This window comes from Dermacentor andersoni, chromosome 5 (genome assembly GCF_023375885.2).
Source record: "Dermacentor andersoni chromosome 5, qqDerAnde1_hic_scaffold, whole genome shotgun sequence".
Taxonomy (NCBI): Eukaryota; Metazoa; Arthropoda; class Arachnida; order Ixodida; family Ixodidae; genus Dermacentor; species Dermacentor andersoni.
In genome coordinates this window covers 94,719,451-94,735,000 of record NC_092818.1, presented here as the reverse complement: position 1 = coordinate 94,735,000, position 15,550 = coordinate 94,719,451, and the positions used below count along the sequence as shown (strand labels likewise).

General features: G+C 46.8%; 2 protein-coding genes across 2 annotated transcripts in view; one reads left to right on the top strand and one right to left on the bottom strand.

The window, feature by feature from the left end:
• The window catches only part of LOC126530902 (uncharacterized), a 174,594-nt gene that overhangs the window by 54,262 nt on the left and 104,782 nt on the right, over positions 1–15,550 (top strand). The gene's annotated exons all lie outside the window — the stretch shown is intronic.
• LOC126530903 (corticotropin-releasing factor-binding protein) overlaps positions 1–15,550 on the bottom strand; it is a 121,585-nt gene that overhangs the window by 41,965 nt on the left and 64,070 nt on the right. Inside the window, exons 3-5 of the mRNA XM_050178229.3 lie at positions 7,792–7,949; positions 1,444–1,654; positions 315–502 (exon numbers count right to left, since the gene is read on the bottom strand). Of these exons, the coding sequence (XP_050034186.1) occupies positions 315–502; positions 1,444–1,654; positions 7,792–7,949 (557 nt within the window). The remainder of the gene's footprint in view (positions 1–314; positions 503–1,443; positions 1,655–7,791; positions 7,950–15,550) is intronic.

The following is a 15,550-nucleotide window of genomic DNA, read 5'->3' as shown; positions in this document are numbered from 1 at the left end:
CTTGAGGTAAGCAACCTCCGCTTAACATGGCGGTGAAACATGACATTCTTGAGATGCTTTGTACGAATATATAGCAGTAAGAGCTTCGACGCGTACAAACGCGCACAATAGTGTGGTAAGAGGGATGTCCGTGTGTTAAACCGGTGTTGTCGAATAGACACAAGCAAGAAAAGACAAGGACTCTGCATACTGCTTTTGTTTGTGTTTGTCCGCCATTTCTCGTTAATTTCCCATAGTGAGGACGACAAACTGCGGACAGCGACCCCTGCAAAATCGTCAAGCGCCGGAACACCCGCGATGCCTTGCGCGCGTACTTTTGTGATGAGGCCTGTCTCGAACTCGACGTTTCCGGATCCAGAGAACGACTGCGAGCCAATGCTGGTGGCTAGGATACGAAAGTTCATGGGGTAGATGAAGGCGGCGCTGCAGTTCCCTCGCCGGCCGTAGTTTCGTAGCGTGTAGATGGGGCTCTCTGACAGCGGCAGGAGCATTACGTTACAGGCTGCAAAAGAAAAAAAAGACAACGAAAATGAGAGCGAATGAGGAACATGAGAGATTGGTATTGGTTTGGACAAGCCAATGAAAACAATAGCTAAGAAAATTGCTCCTGCTGTGTACTCCTTTCTCGTACTAGATTCTTGATGCTTTAGTGAAACAGAGCACGCAGTAAAAGCTTCAATTTTTTTTTCGCTATGGTATTATACTGTGGCCAATCAGAAGGCATGTAAGTACAAGTACCAAATTGGGCAGTCAAGGTTGAGAGAGGCTTTGTCAGTATGGAGACATGAAATGTGCAACGCGACGCGTTCTTTTGTCTATGCGATTTCCTGTTGTCTCTGACTATGTATTATGTAGTTAAAACTGGAATAATTATTTCCCATTAGACATGTTTGGTATGTACGTCAAATCGGGGTGCCTCAATGGAGAGTAATATGAGGCAGCGGATACCTGATGGTTTTAATGATGCAGACAGAAAAAAACGGTCGTGATGCGCTAGAGGTGTCTGTTTTTCTCCTCCGGAAGCCACAATTTTTGCCTCGCCCGGAACACGATAATGATGTTGTCAAAAAGAAAAGAAAAGAAGAAAAAAATGCTCGCTTCATTCTACGTCCCAAAACAGCCTTCCGTTCAACAAGTGCGTGCTCGCTCATACAGTGTTATCCTGCGCCCTTGTATACTTCGTGCGTTCTGAGTAAAACCATCCATCTTGCCGCTAATATATATCATTTTGTGACACTTTCGCGGAAGCTGCGTTTTACCTTTCAGGCTGGTGCCAAGTAAGAGCATCAACGTTACCGGCAGACTGGTCAAGTATAATGGAGTCACGGTAGAGCATTTCCCGGCTTAGACTATACGCCAAGGCCTGGCGAAAACTCGCACTATAAAGCATTTGGTTGCTCGGGCTATTTGGCGCCACTATGAGGAAATGCGCGAGCCACTCACGCTTGGGATTTTTCCTGAACGATACGAGGACGGAGAAGTAGTTTCCGCGTGTGGGAACTCTGAAGAGTACGATGCCGACGTTCTGCGACGTGACGAACGGCTTCCAGGGCTTGATGGGTCCGCAGAACTCGGCGAATCGTTGGTCCATCGGCTTTGGATGGTCCTCCTGGCTCGGAAAGTACTCGCCGTTGTTCTCCCAGCCGTCAAACACCTGCGCCGCCGAGATAGGAGAGATGGCGCTCAGTGCGCAGAGTAGAACGATGTCCATTTTGTGTTCCGAGTGGCTGTGCTGTGTTGCTGTCGCATGTGTGGAGCGTTCTTTTTATCTTTATCTATTTATCTGTTTTTGTAGTATTACAGGGCGCGAATATAGGCTTTTTTTTTTTTTTTGTCAGCGAAATCTTACGCTGAGTTTTGAGAAGAATATAACCTGGTGGATTCCGCACTGGGCTTTAGACCGAGAAATTAAGTTATGTGCTTGGGCAGAAACTTATTCTAGGCGAATGCCCTAACTATGCAATAACAGTACATGCTTAGTACAGCTCATAATTTTTTTTAATTTGCAGCTTCTTTTCTTTCCCCTCTATTACTGCTCAATTCGCACTGTGAAAGCTTATAAATGATTGTTTTTGGATGCTGTACTCTTCCGGCTTCCTTAATTTTGCAAAGAATGAACAGGAGCGCCGCCAACAAAATTTTTTTAGAATGATTTCTGATGATACCATTATGCGCAAATTAGCTGTTTGATTGATCAATATAACTACCCTTCCTTTCTCTATTTCTCCTCCCCCTGCGCCACAGGAAGAACGCTGCAGATTCAAACCCACTTACTGGCACACCAGCGTGTTAGAACACAAGTGGGGGATAAAAGTTCCATCAGTGACGACAACTTCACATTACAGTAGCTAGAACCAAATAAACTTCTTTATTTTTCCCGCTGAATGTCCGCTCGCCCTAGGTGCCGCATAAAGCTGTTTCAACGAGATGTCCTAAATGACAGGTCATTTATGCCGCGTATGGTATGCGTGTAATTTTATCACGACTTTATGGCTTATCAAGCACAGCTTCGCAAAACACCGCGTTTCTTGAAGTTGTTTCGAGCGTTGTTGTAGTGACAGATTCCAACAAATCTGACACCACCGCTATATAGTATGCCGTAGGCACGTGTTGTAGTGCTGCAGGTGAAAGATGCACATTTTTCACCTGAGCCGCGCGTCACCGCAACCATTTCGAACCTTAATAATTTGTCGGTTGTGTAGTTTGGTTTAACAGGCAACGTTGAGACTTCGAAATTTACTCGCTTAAGCTATTGCCCGTGTAAGCAGAGCAAGACACAGAAAATTGTGCGGGAGCGGAGCTATTCAACCGCCCTTACGTGCCGTTACTTGAACATAGGATGTGTAATTACCGCGTTGGTGTACACTTTATATTAGTATTTTAGCTTGTCCGTAAAGTTATTACCGTTCGCGAATTACCGGCCTACCTGAACCATGGATGGCAGTAACAAGGCTTATATCGACATCTCGTGACGCTTTGTTTACTACAATGCATATGACATTTTTGTGTGTCGCGTTAGTGTTTGCGTGGGAGGAAACTTTAGACAGCACCTTCACTATTACGTCGCTAACAACGCTTTTCGCCAGCAGTTACGTAGAAGATGGTAAGTCACTAGCTTTGCGCGCTCTCTTATTAGACACTGCGTCTGCAGTTGTTGTTGCTACCGCGTGCACTTCCGCGTCAGGCCAGCATACCGCAATCGCTAATATATTTACGCACAAGCTAAAACTGCTAAAACGTTTTAATGCCGAAGGTCGTTATGCCATCTGTGAGCATGAAATACGTAAGTGTCACATTTGGCAATACGGGAATCGCAAATATGTATGTATATATATATATATATATATATATATATATATATTACTCTTTTAATGAAATCCAAGCACTTTGCTTTTATAGTTTGGCGGCAACAAATTGGGAGTGCCAGCCTCGATATACGACGGAATATGTTTGCTGTTCAAAGTTGGCTTCAGTCATAAATACAAGAAAACGTAACGACGCATGCGCAGTAATCCGCCTTTTTCATGGCGCGACGGCGCATGCGCCCTGCCCTAGCGGATTGGTCGCGAAACGCTTTGCAATGGACGCGCTCGCGGCAGTGCGGCCATATATCGGGGGACAGTAGCCCCCCCCCCCCCCCCCCCCCTTCCTTTCCTCGAAAATAAAAAAAAAAGCGCACGGACGCGCTCTGCAGCGAACACTTGTGCAGTGTACCGAGTTGGTTCGACCTCCACTGGTCCATAGCTCTATGTTGGCGCGGTGCGAAAACGTGCGTAGCGTAAGACCGCAACTCCACTTTAAAACGGGAAGCGGCGATGGCTTCGTCCGGAGTGCACCGTGAACCATGTAGTTGCCGCATTCCATTGACGGCTAATCAAATTTATCGACAGACCCCTACGTTACACTTCGGCGACACTTCAAAAAACATCACATTGCAGACGCAGTCTTCTTGCAGCGTCGGCCCCCTCTTGCTGGTGGCGGCAGCGTGTGCCTGACTTCACGTACTCGTTTAAGGCGTGGTAACACTGGGTCGATACGAGACCGGCAAGACGCTGACGCCAACGATTGGCCGACTACTCCGCACAGTGTGTAGCTGAGACCATTTTATCATTACATGCCGACAACGACGCAACCGACGGGCGCCAGTTGTATAGGGCGAAGGGGATTTCTTGTCAACGGCACCGACAAAGTTAGCGTGCCGACCATAATCGCTCGTCCGAACCCCACGCGATCGGCCGTCGAACCGACAACGCGATAGCCGCAGGGTATTCGCTTCTATATATAATTATTTGCGCTCAGAATGCGTCCACACGCCTTCCAAGTTGAAATGCACAAGCTTGAGCACGAAGTTTGAGCCAATGTTCATCCTATTTAGTGTAGTTTGGTTTAGTCCTCCAGACCCTGTCGCGTTTGGGCACCCGCTACCGATGGACATGAACTTAAAGAAATAAGCAATTAGGACTAAGGAAACCGCTCCTATACTTCAGTTTTAGCTCTATATCGATTTGATATCAACTACTATTCACTTCGCTTGACGCGTACACAATAAGCGGCAAGCGGCGACACAGCGCTGTGCCAACATATGCCTGTACGTACGTACGTCACCGTTCCTAAAAACTGTCCGTAGCATTCGCTACGTAGATAGGTGGGTCTGCACGTGTTGTTATGCTGACAGATTCTTTGATTCGAAAATGCACTGTTTACCTCTGCGTCAAATGAGAAACAATGAGGCGGTGCATTCGGTACAGCAGCATAAACAACCACCTTGCTCAGCTACCAAAGATGCCAACAATGGCATCAGCGTTTTCGCGAAAGAACTACACGGCCTGTAAGTGACGGCTTATGCCGAGCACAGTTTTCTCTAATAATACTTTATGGCACGCGCAAACTGTAAGTATCATGAAGTTAAACAAAAGTGAGAATCAGTAATACCAGCCCGTAATATGTGTGTGTGGATCACAACTGCCGTTGTGTAAGTGGCTCAGCCGTTTATATCGATTCGTCTCGCGGTGGAAAACGCGGATTATATGCGCAGATATGTTTGTCTTGCTACATTTTGACATTGTTTCATATCAGCGATGCGCCGTTCCTACAATATACGAAGCTAACAGCGATCTGTGGATGTAGATGTCAATGTAAACAAATGCACCGCTTCGGCAAATCCGACGAGAAAGGCTGCGCGCTCGCAGGCTTCTTGATTATGCTAAATGTTTTATGAATGTGCAAAAAGAATACACAAAGCGAGGAGCTAGCGCAGACATCAGTGTCAACAAACTCCAAGGCAGCCGCATGGGCAGATGGGACTCGGCGTGCCTTTATCGGCTACACTGTTAGCACTAGTCGATGGGTGAACGACATGCTTGCTGCTCCGGAGAATCCATTAATATATAATCGCGATCCGCGAAGCGCACAACCGACGCACACTCAACGTGGGCGCCGGTATACAAATCCACCGGCGGAAGCCCCGGTGCCCTTCCACAACGTTTCCAGCGGCGTGCGTCAGAGGGCAGCACAGGAACATGAAAAAGGCGGATTGTCGACGCTTTCGTCAGAGCAACTCCTAATTACAATACTCCCGGTATTCTATGCTAGCTCTTCCGGTTCGCTTCAAAATGAAATAAGCATGGCAGCGCCGCTCCATTCTCGCGAAAAGCGAGACATCGCGCTGCATTGCAAAACATTCTAAATTTTCCGGCACCGACATGGCGAGCTTTTGCCAAGTTATTGAAGGAAGTGCTCTCGGGGCCTGTCCCGAGTTAATCGACTTTTGGCGTTTGAAGAACCGGCGCAACATCTCGATAACATGTGGTACGAGTTGTTTCTTTTTGTTGTTGTTGTTGTTGTTGCTTGCTCGCCGCCTCGCAATCATTCGCAACAGCCCTCTCAGATGAAAATCATGGATGAAGTGGCTTTTTTAGAGCGCAGCTCTTTGGCGTCCGTTCCTGGGTTTCGCGTCGTCGTCGGCGTTGTCGTCGGCCTCGTAACCAGCTCCGCCCCCCTTTCATCCCCCCAGCGCTAGCAGCGACCGACTGATACCGCTGGATGCCGCTGACGCCGCTAGAGAGTCAAGATAACGTGACTGCATAGAACACCGTCGCCGCCATGCAGAAAGAGGAAGAAAGGGTCCCCCCCCCCCCCCCCTGTTCTTGTGTGGCGGATAGGGTGCTCTTCAGTTGCCGACGCGCCGGTTATTTCACGTAGGCCCCGGCACGTCGACGAATACGTGCCCACCTTCCCACGGCTAGACCTGGTTCTTAGCGCTGCGGAAGCGAGGGTATCATATTGTTTGTGTCGGCATCGGCGGCGTTGTCCCTGAAACCAACTCCGCAGCTGGGGTTGACTCACTATCGGCGTCAGCGGCATCAGACAGTCGCTGCTATCTCTTCCCTCCTCCCTTTATCGTGTTGTCCGCTTGCTGCGCGCGCTTCTGCCCCCATCGTTTGCCGCTGGGTGTACACGCCGCCCCCCTCCCCCCTCTTCCTGCGAGTCTCCGGTTGTCAAAGCGCCGGCTCGAACTTAATTCCTTTCTTCGCTCCTCCTCCAATGCAACCCCTGTGCGGTGGCAATCAGAGAGCCAGATCGTTGGCGGCGGATGTGTATATGTGCACCGCCCGAGCCGAAATTGCCGCTGCTGTTCGCCCTGTGCGGTGGCAATCAGAGAGCCAGATCGGTGGCGGCGGATCTGTATATGTGCACCGCCCGAGCCGAAATTGCCGCTGCCGTTCGCCACTGCGAAATTATCTTGCTGGTAGTAGCTGCCTACTTCGCCCCTACCGCACTCACGAAAGACGTCGTGCACTTCCTGCAACTCGCATTAACCGTCCATCGATCCACACCGATGTTAGTAGTGGGGGACTTTAATGTTGACATAAAGACAAACAGCAATTTCCTAACACTTATGCGGGAGAACATCCCGTTCCTCTCGCTCGTAACGCGTCCTACGGCTATGACAACCTCGCGAGGCACTTGTATAGATCTCGTCTTTGAGAATCAAGCATTGGTGTACCAAGTCGAACATATATCAGTCTATTTCTCCGACCACAAAGCTTCCTTCATGACTGTCAAGAACTGTTAGTGGAGTCTTTGTTAAAGGAATACGTGTGAAAAATAAAAAAAAAATTCTGTGATAGCGCATACATGTGTTGCTCGATTTCTTTGCCTCAATCTATCGAAAAGGTGAAACAGCTTATTTGCTGCGCTCAAATTTCGCATTAGGAAGTAACGTAATCGTCGGTAATTTTTTTTTATATGTTCAACAGGGTGTGATGTATCGTTACTTGGTTTGCGGTATAGTCAGAGACGAAGTCATTCGTTTATTACTGAAGTGACCCCGGAAGTTCTCATACTGGAGGGCGAAATGACTCATTCTTAATGCCCGACACGACTTTTATTTGGCCACGCCAGGAATGATGTAGTACCTGTGCCTCCCGAGCTATGTGTGCAGAGACTATTTAACGAAAACGCGCAGTAGTATAATTACACTGTGCATCCTTAAGCAAACTGGAATTACATTCAGGCGTCTAAAGAAGGGAAAACAAAAATACACCTTAAACCTCTGCGCGCCCCACTTGCGTAACATGCACCCGAACGTTCACATGCTCCACGACCTTCCTGCGCTCATACTGTGAGTAGCCTGCTTATAACATGGTCATTTCTCACTTGCACCTGACACCTTTCTTTTTTTTCCTTTAGTCGTGAGCTTTAGCCGCTTGGGTACACATTCAGAGTATGTGGGACAGGTGGACGATTCCGTAACGTCCGCGTCGCTCTCGTTAAACCGACGTCACTCACCGTGAGTAGGCCCCCCTTGGTGCAGCTGACATCGAAGCGCAGGATCTCGAACTCGACCACGTACTCGGGATCCGCGACGACGTACAGGGCGCACACGGCGTCGTTGCCCGACGAGATGAACGTGTACTCACCCTCCACGGACTTCTGGAATATGCAGTCTGCGGGGCACAAAAGCGGGAGAGAGACGTGTGTCACGTGAGCCTGCATGTCAGTGACAACCTAAGAATAATAAAAAAATACTGTACAGACAGTTTGTATGCTTACAAACATAGTCCTCGAGCCTGCGCGTCAGTGACAGCCTAAGAATAAAAAAACAAAAAACTGTACAGACACTTTGTATGCTCACAAACACAGTTCCCGGAGGACTTTCGGTTAAGCCCTGAGCAACAACGGAAGTTAAAACAGCCTATAAGTTTAGAGAACTCTTCAGCTGGCTCCAGTTCCGCTGAAGAGTTGGCGCATTCCACAAGTGAATTTTATTGTTAAATACAACAAAAAGGCAAGTAAATAAGCTCTATGCATGTTGCGCGTTCCTTATATCTGAACACATCAAGAATATGTGCCTACAGTGTACCTTGCGACAAAATAATTCTTTTTTTCTTGGCTAACTTCACTGTCAAAAATACAGCTCAGGAAGTTGTCTGCGGTCCTAAACACACTGCTGCCACACAGCGGATGAAAGGGTCTATTAGGTGTGCTGTCCGACTTCCACGATTTGCACAGATCCGCCAGGCAATTAGGTTCGCTTATTTCAGCGACGTCAAGCGGTCTCATATAAAAAAAAAAAAAGCTCCTTGTGTCATTGGTTTTAGGATGAAACCTGAACGCCTTGGCAAATTCTGTGGGTGATCTAATACCACTGCTCAGACAAAGGTAATATTTTAAGTTAAAACAACGAGCTTTCATTTTCAAATTAGCATGGCATTCAGATTAGATGAGCAAGGTCATTAAGTTGTGAGCGGGTTACAGCTGTCTGCCGTTTCTTTCAGACGTGAAGGGCAGGGGCACTATGTTTTTGTCTGCGTTTTTATTCTGCCTAATGTTTAGGTTGTCATCCGCTATAGGAGCCATAGATTTTCACACAATTACTATAGGGGACTGTGGCGATAGTGTCTATGAGAACTGCAAGCAGAGTCGTCCAGTCAGCATGGGAATGATGGGTATGGGCATAGATTCTCCTAAGCTTCGTCCTTCTGGCTTTAAGTTGCTTCGTGACTTGTCGAAGTGATCATTTTTAACAAAGTTCTGCGTATTGAATAATTAAATAAACATTCTTAAATTGTCCTAGGGCAGGATTCGAACACAGGACCTGCAGCAGAGATGTGCGATAATCAAACCATTACGCCACGGACGCATGGACCAGCGGAACCACTGAAATTAGTGGCGATTATGTGCGCTTGCAGAGTACGTATTATTTACCTTCAGCATTAAAAAAAAAGGGAAACTACTTTGGAGTTTCGTCTAGTTTAGGCCCAGATAAAGCGTAATAAACAAAGCCACAAGAACGCCTCAAATCACAAGCACCAAAATCAAACAAATCCATGTGCTACCCATCATTCCCATGGTGGCTGAACGATCGCAGCACCAGAGTTGCCTTTAGTAATTCTAGGAAACTCTATGATAGAGGCTGGTGCGCATAACCCTTGATTAATATTACTGAGCATGATTCGCTGGAAATGTTTCATGGTTTAGACATATAGACCGGTACCATGTAATAATTTCTTTTGATCTCTTCTGTTCGTTCTTTATCATTTCTTATCCGCCATTCACGGCCGGCTGATACCGATGATAGCGAGGTCGGAGAGCAGCTAGGACCACTGTCGATGAGCGAAAAGGCAATAGAGAGAGAGAGAGAAGGGAAGAAGGAAAGGCAGGAAGGTTAACTAGACTGAGTACAGTTAACTACCCTACCTGTGAGGAGGGGAATGGGGAGTGAAAGAGAGAGAGAGAGAAAACACGAGTCTATACCGCACTTTCACATGCATTAATTTATGTGTAGGATGTCTATCGTCGGGCATTCAAGTCTATGGCTTTCAGGTAGTGAAGAAGCTCTCGAACTGCTTTCTGGGCTAATGAACTGTGAGGCCAGGCTCCAAAGATCTTTGCTTCTTTAAATGGCCTGTCATCCAGTCTATTCAAGGCACACTGGAGAGTCTGACGTTGGTTATCAAAGCGAGAACGCTCGCGCAGACGATGACTGATGGTCTCTTCACACTTGCACTTAGCGCGCATTGGTGAGTCCGCCATTCCAATACGATAGCTGTAGGATTTGGTGAATGCTACTCCTACTCACAGCCGACGCAGCAGTGTTGCGTCCCGTTGTGAAAGGTTTGCTAGTAATTTAAGTTTCAGTGATGGGTCGAGGTTGTATAAACAACACTTAGAGTTCTGTATTGTATGCCAGTAACTTAACATGATGGTACGAGCGAGACTGCGAAGCTCTCTTGCAACGTCTACTCTCGATAAAGGTATAATCAGTGTAGGTGCGCCAGCCTGGTCACGCCGGGCAATAGGATTAAAATGAAGTCATTGCCTTGTCCCGGCAATGATTACAAAAAGATATTCCGGCACTTATTGCTGACATTCACCCCCCCCCCCCCCCCTCGTACAGTTTGCCCTGTCTCAGGATCGGCCGGCTTATACCGGTGATAACCAGATCGAAGAGCCTCTAGGACCACTGTAGATGAGCGAAAAGGTAACAGGAAATGGTAGTAACGGTGCAGAGAACCTGCTCTGCATTAGTCGACGAGTGTAACTTTCTCTCTGATTAGTTCGTAAATTGGCAGCTCTTGGAATTCTTCCTCGAGTACCTTTAGTTACAGGGCACATCTACATTAGGTGGTGACTTTCCACTGTTGGTGCGCGAGCAGAAGACTTTGGACAGACCATGGGTTCTTGCTGCCGACATCATCGCATGAATCATTAGTGGGGTCAGCTGGGACACCAGCATACCGAAAGCTATCAGCCCATAGTGGGTTCACCTCACAGCACAACTTTCGCGGTGCAGTTTCCTTTCAACCGTAGGTATTGAGAACCACTTTTGTCATAATATGAACGTGAAGAAGGACATACACAGAACATGCATGTATAAAGCGTCTTTCTTTATTATTATTCGGATGTGCACGCACAAAAATATGTCTTTTTCATAAATAAGCACCGTGGTACATCGATTCATTTTTCGGCAAAATTGGGGCATGACATAAATTCCAGCCCAAGTTTTACGAGAACAACAGTCGCTCGTAGCATTCAAACTAGGTAATTCAGTTGTGAACACAGTAACGGGTCCTTAGTTTTCATTTTCGCAGCCACCAATGAGAGGCTGCGGCTACGCTGGCGTAGTGTAAACAGTAAAGGCCATTGGAATTCATGGCGTTTTTATAGTGCTATCCTCAATAACAGTACACTGATAGGTAAAGTAACATAAGGCAAAATTGGGTAGGTTAAGGCATATATGGTAAAGTTCGCTAGGTTAGGTAGGGTTCGGTGAGTTCTCATTGTTCCAAGAAAGAAAAAAAAACAGAGACAATGGCAGAAGTGACAGCCCGCGGGCACCGTAATATTGTCTCCTGCCGGTGGTCACCAGGACTCGGCAGCCCTCGACGAAAGGGGAAACATGTGAAAAGAAAAGAGCGAAAGCCAACACTGAAGGGGAAAACAAAATGAAAGAAAAAAAACGTAACTCTTTACAAAATTCAAAATAGTGCTATTTATAAAATAGTGACTATAATAATAAGAAAATGCATATAGGAAGGCATGGTACAGGCGAACGAAAGGAAAAGTAAATAAGCGACATTTTGTTTTAAGCCACTTTAGCTACAAGTTTTTTATTGGCCTTTATTGGGACTGGCACACTCGGACTGACATGGAGGATGACCACTTCAGAATGTGACAGCTGTAGCTTTGAGAGTAAGTGTACTAAAAGTTTCCCAAGTTCCTAAATGTTCCCGTGTCCTGAACTGGCTAGAAAGTAGAGAACACACCACTTGTTGCTTGCCCCCGATATGATTCTGAACGTCATGACCTCTTAGTTACCATTGAAATGCGGCTGCCGTGAGTGGAAATCGCACCCGCGACCTCGTTCTTAGCAGCGTGACTCCATAGCCGCTAAGCTACCGCGTCGGGTTTGCGTTCCCGTGATTTCAGAACTCGGTATAGTATAACAAAAAGTTTGGGTTACTAAACGACTCAGTGTTGTTACCTAGATCCAGTATTGCAGGGCTCGTCAATCTATGGCAGCACGTTTTCTGCATCAAAATGTCACAGTGAGAGCAGGAAAAGACTCTGGCTCATGTTTTGTTAGTTGCGTGACGTTCTCTGGGTAACAAGTAGGGTAACAGTTTGAAGCAGACCGGGGAAAGAAACGCTTTAAAAACGGCATGTGAAAGCTATACTTTTTTTTTAAAATACTTGTCCGCAAATCCCACCGTATAGAACCGAGAAGGTGCCAAGTTGTTTGAATTAATTGCTTTAATGCACTAAACTAATGAATCATATGTTGATGACTTCTTATACATGCATAATAATAAATACAGTAGCGAAAGATGCAGCAATAAATACAACCACCTTGTGTGATGTCACGGGCATGCAGATCAGAACACTGGTTTTCCTATTTCTAACGGAATGTGGCCGCCGCAGCTGAGGATCCAACCAGCGACCGTGCAACCACCAATAAAGCGCCGCAGCAGTCGAGCCATATTAGTGTATCACACAGACGACACTTCTGCGTTTTTGAAGACAATGTCTTTCTTAGCGAGTTACCTCCAGTTCTCCGATTCGGTCATCTAAATTTCTAGCTTTTGCATGTGCCGTTCCCGTGCTGAGAAAAATTTTGGTCGATATGTGCTACTGGTCGTGATGATGTTCCTTAATGCGAGTGGGGCGAGGGGGGGGGGGGGTGCAACTAACCACACGTCTGTCACCAAATAGTCAGGATTTGTTGTCAATTGTATCCCTTTGTGCCTTTTTCACCGACACCTTGCAGACAGCCATGCGGGCAGTTTGAAAACAATTTATTGACACCGGTGGGCATAGTGAAACCTTGTAATAGCAATCAAAACAAAATACGTTAAGGAGACAGAAAAGGGACGTAGAAATTGCACTTAACCTCTTCAGTAGCGAAAAAAATGTAGGTGAGGAAGCAAAAACATTTTCAACATTTCATTTGAGATGGTTTCGTAAGTGCAGAGAAAGAAATTGTGAGAAAATTTTCATCTTAAAAAAATACAATGAGTGTCCACAAAGGTGGACATTAGTTGAGACAGACAGACAGACAGACAGACAAAGAACTTTAATTACAAGGTCCTGAGAAGCCTTGCCCTAGGGCAGAGCTGCGGGCCGCTCCCGCAGCTCTGCTCCCGCAGTTGAGAGTATGGTAAAAATAAAAGAAACAGTTTCACCCTTGCAGGCACAAGAAAACATTGCATTTCATGCACCAAACTCTCGACTTTGCAATCTTTGTTCCTGCATCACATTGTTTCAATTTTACACAATTTCTGGGAACAGGTTAAAACCATTTTCTCATGTATCTGCCAGGCAGCTAGGCTGGTCTGGTCTCTGGAATTGCTGAATTACTTTTATACCTTTATTCCCTGGCACCATTTCGACTTCAGTTTGCTCTGATTAATGTTTTGGCTAAATCCTGGTTGAAAGACAGGAAAGACCACAGCTCTTTTTGCTGTAGGTGCAAAGTTGTTGAGCCGCGACGGTATTCAACCGACGCATCACGGACAGCGATGTCGAGGAAATGTGCGAGCATCCTAATGGTCCATTTCCTAGAGTTGACCTTCGTCCTAGCATATGAAATATAACTGTCGATGAGGTGCACTCCCATCTTCAATCGGGCATATCGCGATACACTTCCCAGGTTATGTACTAATTCTTGTTTAGTTTTATTCTTAGGCAGCACTTGCATGAAGGCATAAGGTCTATTACGATAGCATTGGAAAAGGATTTTACTGCTATATTATCTTTACATTTGACCAGATGCACAATTCTGTTCTGACACACGAGGAAGATCGATTCTTCACGGCTTACTTTGCTGTCATTGGGAAGGGTTTACAACAGCGCCCTCAGGGCGCTTTGGATTTACTCTACCAGGCATTAATTTTTTTCTCTTACAGTAAGCAATCAAACATCTTCAATTCCGTAAAATATCGATTCGTGAAATTATGTGAGTGCTGCGCAGTTGTCTCTACAAGCTGTATTACCACTGCTCCGCCTAGGTCACTTTCATGCCATCAGCGAGTACTGCACTTTTCCCAGTGTGTGTGTGTATATATATATAACACTAGCCCATCTGGGGACGTTGAAACAAAATTCGTGAGACAACGTGCTGCGAAGCACGGAAAGCCACACGAAATCTACACCCACCCCTTATGCGCGCAAACAAGGCACCGAGTGCTGTACGTTCACAACTTAAGACGTGGATGCGATTTGAGCCCGTCTGATAAATTCGATAGCTTTCAGTGCGTTGGAACTTTGTTAAGTGATTCACAAAGTACGGTGCCATAAATTTTACTCCCTGTATCCCATATACAAAAAATATTAATTGCAAAAATTAAAAAAAAAAACTTACGCCATGGTCGCCTCGCGCTTCGCGAGTTGGTCGCCGGCAATGTGTTTTTTATATCGGCCGCTGAAGGTGACTTGTGCTGCCCTCTTTTGGAGCATGAGCAAAGCACGCTGTCTGCGACGAAAGGCACGAGCTCCAAGAATTATGCCTTAAGGGCAAGCCTTTATCGCAATAAAAAAAAAAAAGAATGACACTGAACGGTTTCCAAATCTATCGATACTGAAAGGTGACTCGTACCAGTACGAACTTCCAATATAGCAGTGCACACTAAGGGAGTAGGCGTCTCTGAGTTAATGAGGGAGAAGGGAAGGCTCCCTCGTTGCTGCCGCGCTGATGGTCCCCACTTATTAAACGTCCTTCTACTCTCTGAAGGGGCAAAATTGGAGGTGGGTGAAAAGCGATAAGCTCGCTTCCATAAATGCGGCGGTTGCGTTAGCCAGTTTCGCACCTAACAAAAGGTGGAAGCGAGGGGCGCTAGCTCGCCGTGGACAGCGATGGTCGTCGCAGCGGCTTAAAAAATTCCACGCGCCGAAAAATCGATGTCGAGGGAGGTGGAAAGGAGGGTGTGTGTGGATTAGTTAGGGGCTGGGTGGTGCCCCCCCCCCCGCCCCCCCCCCCCAGGTCCACCACTGTCCTGAATCTACTCGGCGAAAAACCCATCCAGCCAAGCCCAACTCGGAGATGGTAGGCAAAGAGAGCTTCGCTTTGAATTCGAGGAGGTACGAATTCTACGGTGCCGTCTTTCTGCTTCGAGGGACACAGCTTGACCATGCGCCAATTCCTCGTCATGGCATTCAGGCTGCAGACGTAAAACTGGGCCTTTCGCTTTCTCACGGCGTATATGGTGGAACGAGGAGCCGTAATGAAGCTTCGCCCAAGCAGTCCTGTAGGTGGTGTCGACCATCCTCGCAAAGCGCCTGAGAGCGTAGGAACCTAAGGACACTTGTTGACGTCCATGTCGTGAGGTGGTCAGCATTGATGACAGCCCACCATACTGTACCACAATGCCCTGTGTCTCAGCAACTTTCGCCAAAGGGTACCTAATCGTACTGAGGAATCGAATAACACAGACATCTCAACTTGACAATTTTATGTGCGTACTCGTTTAGACGAAGCACGGTGCGGCAAGGCAGCATGATGGTAAGGCACGTGGTCTGCCTTCAAGCGGCCGCGTACGCGGGATACCAG